At 38.3% G+C, this 13,920-nt stretch overlaps 1 protein-coding gene across 11 annotated transcripts in view; it reads left to right on the top strand.

The window, feature by feature from the left end:
- The first annotated feature begins 763 nt into the window (after positions 1-763).
- The window catches only part of prune2 (prune homolog 2 with BCH domain), a 134,472-nt gene continuing 121,315 nt past the window's right edge, over positions 764-13,920 (top strand). For all 11 annotated transcript variants that reach the window (XR_001729883.2, XR_001729882.2, XM_016991009.2 and 8 more), the window contains exon 1: positions 764-1,086. Coding sequence is in view for 9 of the 11 variants with exons in the window: in XM_016991009.2 (XP_016846498.2) it covers positions 1,051-1,086 (36 nt within the window). In the remaining 2 variants the exon portion in view is untranslated. The remainder of the gene's footprint in view (positions 1,087-13,920) is intronic.

Genomic DNA, 13,920 nt, shown 5'->3' with positions numbered 1-13,920 from the left:
CTTTTTAAGGTTTCTCCCCCATGATCTCATAGCACTTTAACTTCCACCATGTTTACAAGTCTTACTTAGTGCACTTTTGCACTAAGTTTTATGACTCTATTGCTGTATTTTAACCTGTGTTTTATTAATGGTTGTCATTTTATTTCTTTTAAATTTTTTATTTGCATTGTTGTTCGGTTCCTGATGTTATTGTACTTTTGTTCTGCATTTGTAAGCCGCCCTGAGTCCCCATGGGGAGATGGAGGCGGGGTAGCCCCCCCACCACATCAAGGTGGCACCTGCGGGGGGGGGGGATTATTATTATTATTATAGTCTGCGAGTTGCAGGTTTTTAAAACTAGGTCTTTAGCTTTCTCTGCCAAAGAGTGCTGGTGCCTCACCAACCTACCAATCCCAGCAGTCCACAGCCTTGAGCCAGGGCAGTTCAAGTGGTGTGGAAGTGCACTCCGAGCCCTTCCAGACAGGCCCTCTATCCCAGGATCTGATCCCAGCCTTTCTGTTTATCCCAGATCATTTGGCAGTGGGGACTAATATAATCCAGTTTAATGCAGAAAACCTGGGATCAGATGCTGGGATATAGGGCCTGTCTGGAATGGCCCTCATTCTACAGTGTGGATGAGAGAGAGAGAGCTGGGCTTGCTCTGCTGCTGCTGCAGCCCTCTGCGTCCTGCCTGGGTCCTCACTTTTGGGCGCTGTCCATGGTTGCAGCAATTGCCGGCGTGACGTCAGCTCGCCTGAGCCCGACTCCCATTGGCCCTGGGAGCTCGGCCGGCCTGTGGAATCGCGGAAAGTCTTCCTTCGTGGCCGTCCCCTTCTCCCCTCGGTCTCCCAAGTCCCACTTTGCCTAAATAGGGAGAGTTCTGCGCGGCGCCGGTCTGCTGGGAGAGGGAGGCGCAGGAAGGCGCCTGGAGCCAGCAGCAGCAGGAGGAGGAGAAAAGGAGAGCAGAGGAGGCAGGACCCGCCCTGGCTCTCTCCGCCGATGGGACTTTGCCCTGCATGATCGGGACCCGCAGGGCCAGCAAGAAGCAGCAGCTGCAGCAGCCACAACAACATGGAAGAATTCCTGCAGCGCAGCAAAACCAAGCTGGTAAGTTCGGAGGCCCAGAGAGGGTGCTTGCTTGTGAGCTTGTCTCTGTCCCTCTCTTCTTCTTTTTTTTAAAATAACTTTTGGAAAGCTTCCAAACCATCCTGTATGAATCAGCACCTCGATCTTGCCATCATAGCAATAACAGGGTCTTTCATGGCCGGAATCACTGGGTTGCTGTGAGTTTTCCGGGCTGTATGGCTATGTTCCAGACTCATTCTGTCCTGACGTTTCGCTCACATTTATGGCAGGCATCCTCAGAGGTTGTAAGGTCTGTTGCAAAACTAGGTAATCTCTGGAAGGTCCAGGGTGGGAGAAAGAACTCTTGTCTGCTTGGGGCAAGTGTGAATGGTGCAATTGGCCACCTTGAGTAGCACTGAATGGCCTTGCAGCTCTAAGGCTTGGTTGCCTCCTGCCTGGGGGGATCCTTTGTTGGGAGGTGTTAGCTGGCTCCCGTTGATTCATGTCTGGAATTCCGCTGTTTTCTGAGTGGTGTTCTTTGTTTACTACCCTGATTTTAGAGTTTTTAAAGCGTGCACAAGTGTGTGGACAATTTCAGCAGAAAGGAGGAGACCATGAAAATGAACAAAATCTGGCCACCCATTTTTTTAAAGAAAAAACCTCTAAAATCAGGGCAGTAAATAAAGAACAACACTCGGTAAACAGAGGAATTCCAGATTTGAAACAATCAGGGCCAGCTAACACCGTCCAACAAAGGATTTTCTCATGCAGGAAGAAGCCATGCTTTGAAGCTGCAAAGCCCTTAAGTGCTAATCGAGACGACCAATTGCCACATTCACACTTGCCTCAAGCAGACAAGAGTTATTTCTCCCTCCCTGGACATTATTCCACAGATATATAAACCTCACTTGCGTTGTTTTACAACAGACCTCACAACCTCAGAGGATGTGTGCCATAGATGCAGGTGAAATGTCAGGAGAGAATGCTTCTGGAACGTGGCCTTGCAGCCCGGAAAACTCACAGCAACCCAGTGATTCCAGCCATGAAAGCCTTCAACAACACATAACGTTATACTCACTGATGCATGAAACTCTGGAAAACTTTTGTTTTGGGAATGGATAAACTTTATAGTATGCAGAAGGGAAGACATTATATCCATTTTGTATAGTAGAAAATATGAATATATATAATGTGTATATGTGTGTGCATTCTGCTGTAACTCTGAGTTATCATCATAACTGATTTGAAGTTAGAAGAATTAGTCGATTTGGAAGAAAATTGAGGTTTGGCTCAAATTAGTTCCATGGATATATTTTTATTACTAGAATGGTCATAGAATGTTATAATAAAAGCTCAGTTAATAATGTGCTAATGAAACGGCACCAAATTGGATCAAATAAGCGCTATCCTTTTAAGTAGTTCAACTAAAACAGAAGCTGATGAGACATTTTAACAAAGATTTCCAAATTATTCCTCTGAAAGTTTCAGTATGAAACAGCTATTAAAATTAATTCCATAAATCATAAAACAACTCTTCACTCCAGAGATCATTTGTGCTAAGTGAGGTGGTTATTTGTATATTTTTTCAGAATACATTAATATGTGTTAAGATAGATGTTTTGCTTGAATATACTCTCAGGATAAGATACCATTTTTACCTTTTGACTTTTGGGCTTGTCATTAGCTCTACGCATCCTTTAAAACATCTCTCAGTAAATATACTATGATTTCTCAATGTCCTCACTTTGTTAGGTTCTCAATTCATTGCAAACCCAGTAACTAATGTTACAGCTATACTAATATTTCTGCTTTTGTTCAATTCTTTTTAAAAGCAAAAAATAAAGGAATATGGTTGTCATAAATCTGCGATGACAAAGCACTGAAGGAAATACATAATTGATGAGCATCTTCTCTTTAAACCTTGAGTAGAAGAAGGGAGCCTGACACAAAACATTATGTCAGGGTCATATGGCAGCAAATGAGCAACCCAAAGGTTGAATTGTGCTTTCAAAAGTTCTGGAAAATCTTGTGCTGCTGTTTGTTTGTTTTTTTCCAACATGCTCAAGTTGGATAACTTAGGCCCAGTCTACAATCCAGTTTGAAATTGCATAATATGGTCAGTATATACTCATATAATGCAGTTTAACTACAATAAACAGCATTATTTGAGTGTGCACTGACCATATAATACAGTTTGAAATTCCATGATATGGCAGTATAGATGGGGCCACAATTCACTTGACAACTTGGGGTGAGAGATGGAAGACACTGTGCCAGACCACTTGAATACTTTAGTTGGTTATGATAGCAGAAATAAACCAAAGAATGGATCTGAGAAGTTCTTCTCCAATATTTCCTGTTATCTGCAGGATCTCTTGCTCTTTTCAGTAGATCAGGTGTGTGCATAATACAGTAGAGTCTCACTTATCCAACATAAACGGGCCGGCAGAACGTTGGATAAGCAAATATGTTGGATAATAAGGAGAAGTTAAGGAGAAGCCTATTAAACATCAAATTAGGTTATGATTTTACAAATTAAGCGCCAAAACATCATGTTATACAACAAATTTGGAAGAAAAAGTAGTTCAATACGCAGTAATGCTACGTAGTAATTACTGTATTTACAAATTTCGCACCAAAATATCATGATATATTGAAAACATTGATTACAAAAATGCGTTGGATAATCCAGAACGTTGGATAAGCGAGTGTTGGATAAGTGAGACTCTACTGTATAAACAAGAGGTGAATAATAGCTTTCAAGCACTAGTAAAATCTATTATATTCTATGTGTTCTATCACAGTGAGTCAACTGCATATCCTTAATTTGGTAAACTGAATTGAATAACGAGATCCAGTGGAATTGCTACATTTGTTTATGTCAGCAAGAGGAGCCGTGGTGGCACAATGGGTTAAACCCTTTTGCCGGCTGAACTGCTGACCTGCAGGTTGCTGGTTTGAATCCACTAGATATGGGGTGAGCTCTCATCTGTCAGTTCTAGCTTGCAGGGACATAAGAGAAGCCTCCCAGCTAACACATCTGGACGTCCCCTGGGCAACATCTCTGTAGACTGCCAATTTTCTCACACTAGAAGCAACTTTAATCCGCTTCTGACATGATTAATGTCAGTGGGAAATCAAAACTGTAGTGGAATACAGGCTGATTGTGAGATGACCTACAACACTGATCACTGCCAGCTATTATAATCAATGGTTGGGGTGACAGATTGTAATCCGAAACTTGTGAAGAGCAAGTTGGGGAAACTGGATTGCTGGATTTCTGGGCTGGATGGCCATGTTCCAGAAGCATTTTCTCCTTATGTTTCACCCACATCTATGGCAGGCATCCTCAGAGGTTGTGAGGTCTGTTGGAAAAACTATGCAAGGGGTGTTTATATGTCTGTGGAAGGTCCAGCATGCGAGAAAGAACACTTGTCTGTTTGCGGCAAGTGTGAATGTTGCAAGTGGCTACTTTGATTAGCATTGAAAAGCCTTGCAGCTTCAAAGTCTGGCTTTTTCCTGCCTGGGGGGAAGTTGGCCTACTTCATTGAAAATAAGAGATGGGGCTCTGTGTGTGTGTGTGTGTGTGTGTGTGGGTGTGTGGCGGTGTATGTATCAAAGGTACATGTACAACTTCAATGGCTTTTTCAATTAAATGATGATGGGCCATTCTAGAATGCAAAAAGGGGGCGCTCTGAAAACAGTATATAAGATGGCATCTTTGAGTCATCCTCAGTATATTATTTATTTATAGAGTTCTCTTCCCTAAATAGCACTTACAAGCTGACAAAAATTCGAATCAATAATACTAATATTTATGAACAGACATCTTTAAAACAGGAGTCATAGATCAATGAAACAGTAAAAAACCAGAGATAAAGCAGATATGAAAGCACTCACTGAATTTGTTGTAAGTGGGAATTCCACAGTAAGGAAAGACATTTTCTCTGATAGATGATCCTATAATTAACTACGAAGGTAGAATGTTTGGAGAAGAAGTCCTTAGCTTCCCAGTTGCCTTGTAAATGATGATGATGATGATGATGATGATAATGATGATTTATATTTTTTTCATGTCCCACTTTATTCTCCATTCAGAACTCAAAGGAGTTTACAAGAGATTTTTTTTTTAAAAAAACAGAAATTCTCAAGTGACTGAGCTACCAAAAAGAATTAAAACTAGTTAAAAACATAAACCATATAAACATGTTGTCAATATAAAAATAACCAATAGAATATCTAGCTCATCTTACCCCTCAAAGGCCTGCTGAAATAGAAAAGTCCTCATTTGTTTGTGGAAAGAGAGTAGGCAGGTTGGGAAATTTCAGAGGAAGGCAGCCACTGAGAGCCCCTCTTCCTTATTACCATCAGATGTCCCTATGAAGGTGTTAGGAAGAGAGAGGAGCCTCTCCAAAAGATCTCAAAACACAGGCAGGTTTATAAGGAAGATGCAGTACTTCAAATTACCTGGGCCCAGGTTGTATAGGGCTTTATAAGTCAAGATCAGCACTTTCAGTTGTGCCCGGAAACAGACCAGCAGCCAGTGGTATTGTTGCAATTCTGGAGATTGTGTTCCCTCTTTCCAGCCCCAGTTAGCAATCTGGCTGTAGCTCTTTGAACCAGCTAAAACTTTTGAAAGTCTGCCCACATAAAGCACATTATCCAAATGGGATATAATATTAATATTATTTGTTTGTTACCCACCTCTTTCCATGGCTTGAGGTGGGACCAACATCCAGATGAAACACAATACCATTAAAACACACTGAAATACATAGTGCAGAGATTAAAACTTGATTCTGATATAATGTCAATTTAAAATTCAAAATTTAATATTGACTGGGTAGGCCTTCCAGAAGAGCAGAACAAGGTAGAACCATAGAATCATAGAGTTGGAAGAGACTTCTCGGGCCATCCAGTCCAACCCCTTGCCAAGAAGCAGGAAAATTGCATTCAAAGCACCCCGACAGATGGCCTCTGTATTTGAATTTGCATTTGATTTGATACATGTTCTTGAATCTTACAAGAAAAAGGCATGCCTGGTCAATAAGAACAAACAACAGAAAGAAGAATTTAATTGCACAATTGAACAGCTTTAGAAAACATCAGGCCATTAGTAGTGAAATTAATTTTAAGTAACCAAAACTGTCTGATAGGCTCATTTAAAACGCTAAGCAACTGAAAAATGTTGTTTTTCAAGGAATAATGTTTATAAAATTTTGTTGGCTGGAAAGTAACAGTGGTGAGACCTAGAATATATTTATAAAAATAATGTTTTAAATATGACATTTTACAATTCCAAAAAACACCAGACTGAAAATATGCAGTGTGCAAATATTTTTGTCTGAATCAGTAGACAAATTTCTTGCTCCAAAATTGATCTTAACAGTAACAGCTGTGTTTAAACATTGCTGCCACCTGCACAGTTCTGATACATTTGAGGGAAAGTGTGTGTGTGTTTATTTGTATTATGATTGATGAGCGGCTTTTAATTAGGCAACTAACCATCATTCTTAAGTCAGAGCCTTCTATTTTAATAGACAGTTTTATTGTGCAGTGATTTATTACTGCATGTACAAAAACATAGATTACAACAGCACCCTAGGTTTTTATATATTTGCAGAATAAAACCAAATTTGGATTAAAGAGATTTCTTTTCTAGAGCTGTTATCTTAACTATTTTGACTTTCTATTTATAAACAAAGTTAGCAGAAATGTAGAGTGCACTCTCTTAAAAGGACAGCATGTCCATTTGCTGTGCAAATCTAAGGTAAAATTGTAATAGTAAAAGATCTTATGTTGTGTCCCATATTCTCTTGTACTGGAAACATATTTTTTAAATGTGACTCATTAAGAGAATGGCTCAACATCATTGTATATAATGGGACTTGAGTGTCTATGATAGATACCAAGGGCCCGCTGTATATCATTTGATTTTGGAACTTTCATGACTATGACAGATCCTTTCAAATGTCCAATGAGAGTAACCAAAATAATCAGAGTAGTAGTGCTATAATTGTATAATATACATACCACTATGGAATGCCTAAATAATTGGATTTTGGGCCTTGTATGTATATGACAAATCCTTTCAAAAGTCCAGTGAGAATATACACTGTTGGCATATGTATTTGTTGACCTAATTTCATTTTAATTACACTTGGCATGGTCGTCATGATTGACAGTCAATTCATTATGTAAAATGCTGTAATATGTTTCCTAATGGGTTATTAGCAGCGGGGAGTTGAGGAACCTGGATTTCAATTTTTTTTTCACAAGTGAGAAAAGAATGGAAATTGCTTTAAGTGACGGTCTTGGCCTGTTGTGCTCACATTATCTCTTGACTTGTTGGGCCTGATTCTTCTTGGATGGTTGAAATGAAGAGGGTTCTTCACAGATAGAAAGATGCATTCTAGACGCCATTTGCTGTAAATCTATTCCTTGATTTATTACTTTAGGTATAACCCCTTAACAATTCAATTCATATCACTACACTTCATGACCTATATACTATGTATAAGTCTAGTATAAGTTCTAGATCTATGTATAAGTTTAGAACTTTAAATAAAAAATTAACCCAACAAATCTGGGTTGATTGGGCCAATGTTATTACTGTACTTTAACTCTTACGAAAAATGGATCTGTCCCTTCTCTGGGAAGAATGGCAAAAAGCAGTAGCTTAATCCATCCCATGAGAACTTAAAAGAAGCACCAACCTCCTCTAATCTCTCCAAAAAGCTAGATCCACATTTCTCCTGGCAAAGGCTTATTCACTTATCTATGAGTAAATAAGTCTAAAAATTGCTTTTGCCAGTAGAATGCCAGAAGATGTTTGTCCTATGTGTATGAAGTAGTATGGGCTGAACATCTCTTATCCAGAATTTTGTAATCCATGATACCCCAAAATCCAAACTCATCCACATGTATGGCTGAGTTTACGATACTTTCCCCTTCTGATGGTTCAGTGCATGCAAACTTCGTTTTGTGCACAAAATTAAAGTACTGTATTGTCTATATCTATAAAATTCAGGCAGCATGTGTAAAGTGTGTATGAAATATCAATAAATTTTGTATTTAGACGTGAGTCTTATTTCAAAGTTATCTCAAGATGTACATGTCTTTATATGCAAATACAGGTATTCCAAAATAAAAAAATATCCAAAATCAAAAATAGTGGCTCAAGCATTTTGGATAAGAGATATTCAACTTGTATCAACAAACTGTCCAGTTATGATAGTCTAAAAATATACTATCAAAAAAGCATTAAATGCATTCTCGTGAGGATAGGAAGTTTCCCTTTTTTCATTTAATACACTGTTGGATAAAGAGGCAATTTGGATTAGGAACAAAAAAACTGGAAACAACAAATCTACTGTGTTGATACAAAGCTACAAATCATAGCATAACATTGTGTTGTCATCTTTTTTGAAATATGGCATGTTGTGACATTCTATAATGAAATTATCCAGTAGCTGAATGCCAATAAATGTGCATTGCATAAGAATGGTTGGGAGGTAGTTTTTTTTCTAAGACTCAGACCTGCAGAACTACACAATAAAATAATGGCTCCTCTTTTCAGAGTGAAGCACCTGTGCCTGAATAAACTGGTTCATTTTTTAAAAAAAACATTTGTATGCATGACAACCACACTTTTTAACCCAAAAACCTTTAAGGGTGTGGGCATGATAGTTCTCAGGAGGAGTGTTCATTGTAAGGGAAAGCCTTTCCATTTTAACAATATGCTGGGGGAAAATGGCCTCAAGAGGATTCTGAAAGCATGTCGAGTTTGCACTTATGGTTCCTTATTTCAAACTTGCATCCTCACTTCTTGAATTTAGACTATGTCAATTTATGCTTAATTAAAGCTTCAAATCAAATATTATTCAGCTTCTGCTTTATCAATTATAAATTCTGTTAAATTCTCAAAAAGATTAAATACAAGCGACCAGTTCCTTGTGGCAAATCTATTAAAAACAGCTGATATTTTTACTTTCTTTTACTGAACATGGTCTCTGACTGGAAAATAAAGATTTGATTTGTTTGATTTGAACTGAACAGGGTGGAGTCCATATCTGTAAACCAATTTACTCATTTTATGGGGGCCAAACAGAAGGTATTTTAAAGTAGGTAGTAACTATATTTTCTCTCTAAAGTACATGTGGGCAACTGGCAGGCATGGGACCCAATTTGCATCTGTGTAGACTCAAGGTAGGTTGCTCAAAAATGCAACCTGGAAGAATTTGGATTTCTAGTGTTTTCCGTTTTTTTTCGGGAGAATGTCAGAAGACAAAGTGTCCTTCGAGGGCTTCTGAATTGACAAATTAGGATTTTGGTCTTTTTTAAAAAGCTGTTTAGGGGGTTTTGAAGTGTGATTCTGCGAAGGATCCCCAAAAAATGTCAATCCTTTTATTGGGCAGCTTTGGTATATTCAATGCTTTGTGCCTTAGCACCTTAGATGTAACTCAGTTAATAATTACTAAAGCAGTACTAACATGAACATGCAAATCTTCCTGAATGTACTTTGATCAAGATTAGTCATAAACCAAAATATACAATCAGGTGAAATGTAATCTACAAACAACTCCAGTAAAGACAGCAATGCTGTTAAAATCAAGCCAGGCATATTTTAGTTTTAACTATCCATTTTACTAATACAGGTAGCCCGCAAATTCCAAACAAGATAGGTTCTGTGAATTGGCTCTTAAGTTGAATTTGTATGTAAGTTGGAACAGGTACATTTTAAAGTGTAACTTCAGCCGTGTGTGTGTGTATATATATATATAGAGAGAGAGAGAGGGGGGGGGGAGCGCACTGTGGATAGCATAGGAAAGGGTTACACACCCCATGGTGTTTGTTTTGCTATCTTATGACCATGTTCAGATTTCAGCTCACTTTCTGTTACTATGATAATTGGATTTTGAAAAATTTGGCTTGTTGTGGGAACAAGGATTTGTGATAAAGCTTAAGTTTAGACACCTTTTCCCCATGATAACTTTCAGGAATGAATTTCCCTTTCGAGAGGTAGATTTTTCTTGCTTCTGTTGTCTTACGACAACTATAAGTTATTTGCCAGTCAGATGTTTGTGTCACGGGGACTGACTGTACTTAGTTATACCATACATATAAACAAAAAAGACCACAAAATGAACTCCCACCTGTCTATCTATTCATCTACCCCCCCCCCCCCCATCTTCTTCTTCATCATCATTGTCATCATCTCTTGGTTTCAAAGTCAGCCTGGTATAACTAACTGAAATTTTGGACCACCAGTGATTACATATCTATCAAAGAATCTAGGAAGCAGTTATATATCATTGGATAATGTACCAGATTCCAAGTAGAGTTTCCTTTTGTAATTGTGGTATTGTGATTCTATCTATGGCAAATTCATTAAGATGTTTTGTCAGTTTGTTTGGAATTGTGCTCAGGGCACCTATTTGCACCAAAATTATCACTGTTTCCCAGAATTATTTGGTTGTCACTATTGTTAACTTATTTATTTATACCCCACTTTCTCCCCAAACAAGGACCCAAAACAACTGTCTGTCATATGCTGTCTGAAATCTTGTTGGTGCATTATTCTAGTGGTTGCACTTTTTCCAGTATCTTGCAGTGCTAACCAAAGAAGGCATACCAAATCTGTGAGCTTTGTGCAACCTATTTATAAGCCTAATTGCCTTACATTTTACATTGCTGATGTGCCTTCTGCAGCCACCACCTATACTGGAATCCAAAATACACTTATAGTTTTGCATATTTTACAATTGCAGTTTCCAGAAAGTGTGGATGAAGAAGTAAACATATGGCAGTTATTACAGACTGGATGCTAAGCACTAAGAAATATGAAACTATAATGCATTTGCAGTTCTTGCTATGTAGTGGGTAAGTGGAGGAAATTAACATTGGTCTTCCCCTTCTTACAGTTGGAGCTATAACTTCAGAACACAGCACATTTTGCTTGGAGATTTTACAATGCATATTATTGATTATTCTACCATAAGAGCTCTGGACTCTTTTTAAAACAAATATTATTGACCTAAGGGGCTTAATGGCTCCATAATGTACTATAATGGTGATTGCTGTGTATTATTTTGTGTCTTGGCTAATTCTGCAAAATTGATAAGAACTTGACAGCAGAGAAGATAAACATCATAATTGTAACTGCTGCATGTACATTTGTTCTATATTCTGCGGGCCGTGGGTTGAACCAGGCTGCATGCGGCCCACCAATTCATTTTTGCTGGCCCTTGCCCTTCTTACTAGAAAAAATATTTTAATTATGTAATTAAATATTAATATTTTAATTATGTAATTCAATATTAATTATTTAATTCATTTTCTTTCTGGAATGTCTCTGGCCCTCACATTCCTATACTAAAGTTTGATTGGCCCTCGGGTAACTAAAGGTTGGACCACACTGCTATGCATGATATTCAGTCTATAGTTTACTGGCCTGGGTAGGCATGGCCATTACTGTTTCTTGAATTCTCTGGAGTTTCCGAAAACGCAAATAACTGAATTTGGAATCAAGAATGCAGTACAATTGGCTTTCCACTTTTGCTGGTTTCATTTTTGTAGTTATTCATAGAGTGGTCAGTCAGAGCTGGGAGGGTGAGGACTTATTCCCCAGCCACCTATCAAAGACAGGAAGCATGGGGAATGTATCTAAGTCACTCCCAGCATTGGGGGTGTCTTCAGAGAATTCAAAAGAGCTTCACCCATGGGAGATGACTGACAGGGGGCCATGGATCTCTCCACCCATGCCACCATCCTGAAGATGACAGCATTTTTCATATTTGCAGAGTTTCTCTGCTCCTAACCCCCACAAATATGGAGGTCCGTCTGTATTATCTAGAATTCTGTCATTGCTTGGCCAATCACTTCTGGAGGGGCAGTTTTCCACTTAATTGGCCCACATTGCTTCAGGGGTAATATTCCATAAAATCTAGCTTTTATTTCATTTTTAAGGTCTTCTAGAGATCTGGATGGAACATGGTGGATAAGATTATCGTTTGATTAGATCAAGAAGTTCTGTTTATATCTTTCTAAATTATGAAATAAAAAACACAGAAGTGAATAATGAAAGTCTGATATATTATGGAGAATATTTGACAAGTTTGGTCTACTTAGGATGGCTAATTTATAGTGGGCTTTAACATTCTTTTTAAAATCTTCATGACATGCAAAGTCATCTCTCCATATCCACAGATTCTGTACACATGGATTGACTCACTGATGGCTTGAAAACATTCCCTTCCACACCTACCAAAGAAAAACCTTGATTTTTGCCATTTTATATAAGGAGCACCATTTTATTTAATGGGACTTGAGCATCCACTGATTTTGGTATCCTTGCGGGGTCCTAGAACCAAAACCCAATTTATGTGAAGAGCTCACTGTGGCAATTTTCTTCAGGTCATATTTGTTGTTAATGAAAAATTTCTTTAGATAGGCAGTTTATAGATCCAGACTTTAAAACAAATATTTTGAGGATAATTTACCTCATAATTATTATCTTTGAAATGTATGAAGAGGATATTGGCATGAACGTGTAATTTAAATAATGGACAAACACTGACTTTGACTGATAGCAGATTAAAGACTTCTATATACAATCCCAAATCCTATTATTAGTCCCAGCTAGTGTAGATCCATTGTATCAATGGGATTTATTTACATATCAGTCATTTAACGATTAATTCAAGGAGTTTTCTTTAAATGGGCTAACCAAGTAGAATGCAATCTGCATAACTTGTGCATAATTTGATATTGTGAAATGCTTCAAGTCTTTTTTTAAAAAAGGAAAAGGAAAAGGAAAAAGGAAAAGGAGATTCCACAACAATAGTAGGGGAATCTCAATAGCATAATTGTGAAAAGCAGCACTATCATGTCATCCAGTGCTACCTCCATGATTTCTAGATACTTCAATAAAATCTGAATCCTCAATGGTCCACGACTGAAGCTGACTTGTATGGTATAGCTAGTGGACAAGGCTCTGGAAATAGAGAAGGGCCTGACCTGAAGCTTGTCCTGGCCGGAAGAGACGTCTGGTGGACTGAGTTCTGTTTGAGAGCGGGATATTCTGTTCTTCTCTGTAGACGTGTTTTGCTTACTCAAGCTTATCACTGACAGCTAGTCATGTGGAATGTGGGCAGCAAATGCATGGCATGAAATGATGACATTATGCCAAACAACCTAAGGTCCAGTCTGTACATGGTGTAAGTTCTGTGTCCTAGTATCTACCTCTTCCCTGCTTCCAAGAAAATCCAGCCTTGATGTGATTGCAGTTGCCGTTTGGGGAGAAATGTTATCTAATTACAACCCTACAATATGTTTTTTCTGCTTGTGGGTAAGTGAGGGAAGACATGGGAATTGCATTCTTGTATTTTTCTCTTACAGTTCGGAAAGCAACTTGATGGGATTTTGATGGCAATAAAGTCCCATAGGGAACATTTCTCAGCACTGCTGCTGCTATCAAATTTGCAATAGCTAAGCCAACTTGTTCCCCAGAAACAACACAGATATACAACCAAAATCTCCCAAAGGATATTGCTGAGAGACTTGCTGTTATGACCCATACTCCCAAACAGCATAATAGATGCATCTTCGAGTAGTTATACTCTTCACACTTCCATAAAATGTTATTGATTCCTGTTACTTGAATCATAGCAATGCCAACATTTTATTTCTACTTCAAGTATCCTACAGCATCTAATGGATTAGAAAGTATCCCACTCTCCCTCCAATAAAAAGTAATATGGTCTGCTAGAGAAAAATCCAAAAATTGATAGGAGGAAAAATTATGTCATGCAACTGTTAGTCTGCAATTGCAGTAACCCTTTAAAATGTTGAACATAGGCCAGCCTTAGTCCACAA

The sequence above is a fragment of the Anolis carolinensis genome, chromosome 2, assembly GCF_035594765.1.
Source record: "Anolis carolinensis isolate JA03-04 chromosome 2, rAnoCar3.1.pri, whole genome shotgun sequence".
In the NCBI taxonomy this organism is placed as follows: Eukaryota; Metazoa; Chordata; class Lepidosauria; order Squamata; family Dactyloidae; genus Anolis; species Anolis carolinensis.
The sequence above is the reverse complement of the archived record's forward strand: the minus strand, read 5'-3'. Positions and strand labels throughout refer to the sequence as shown.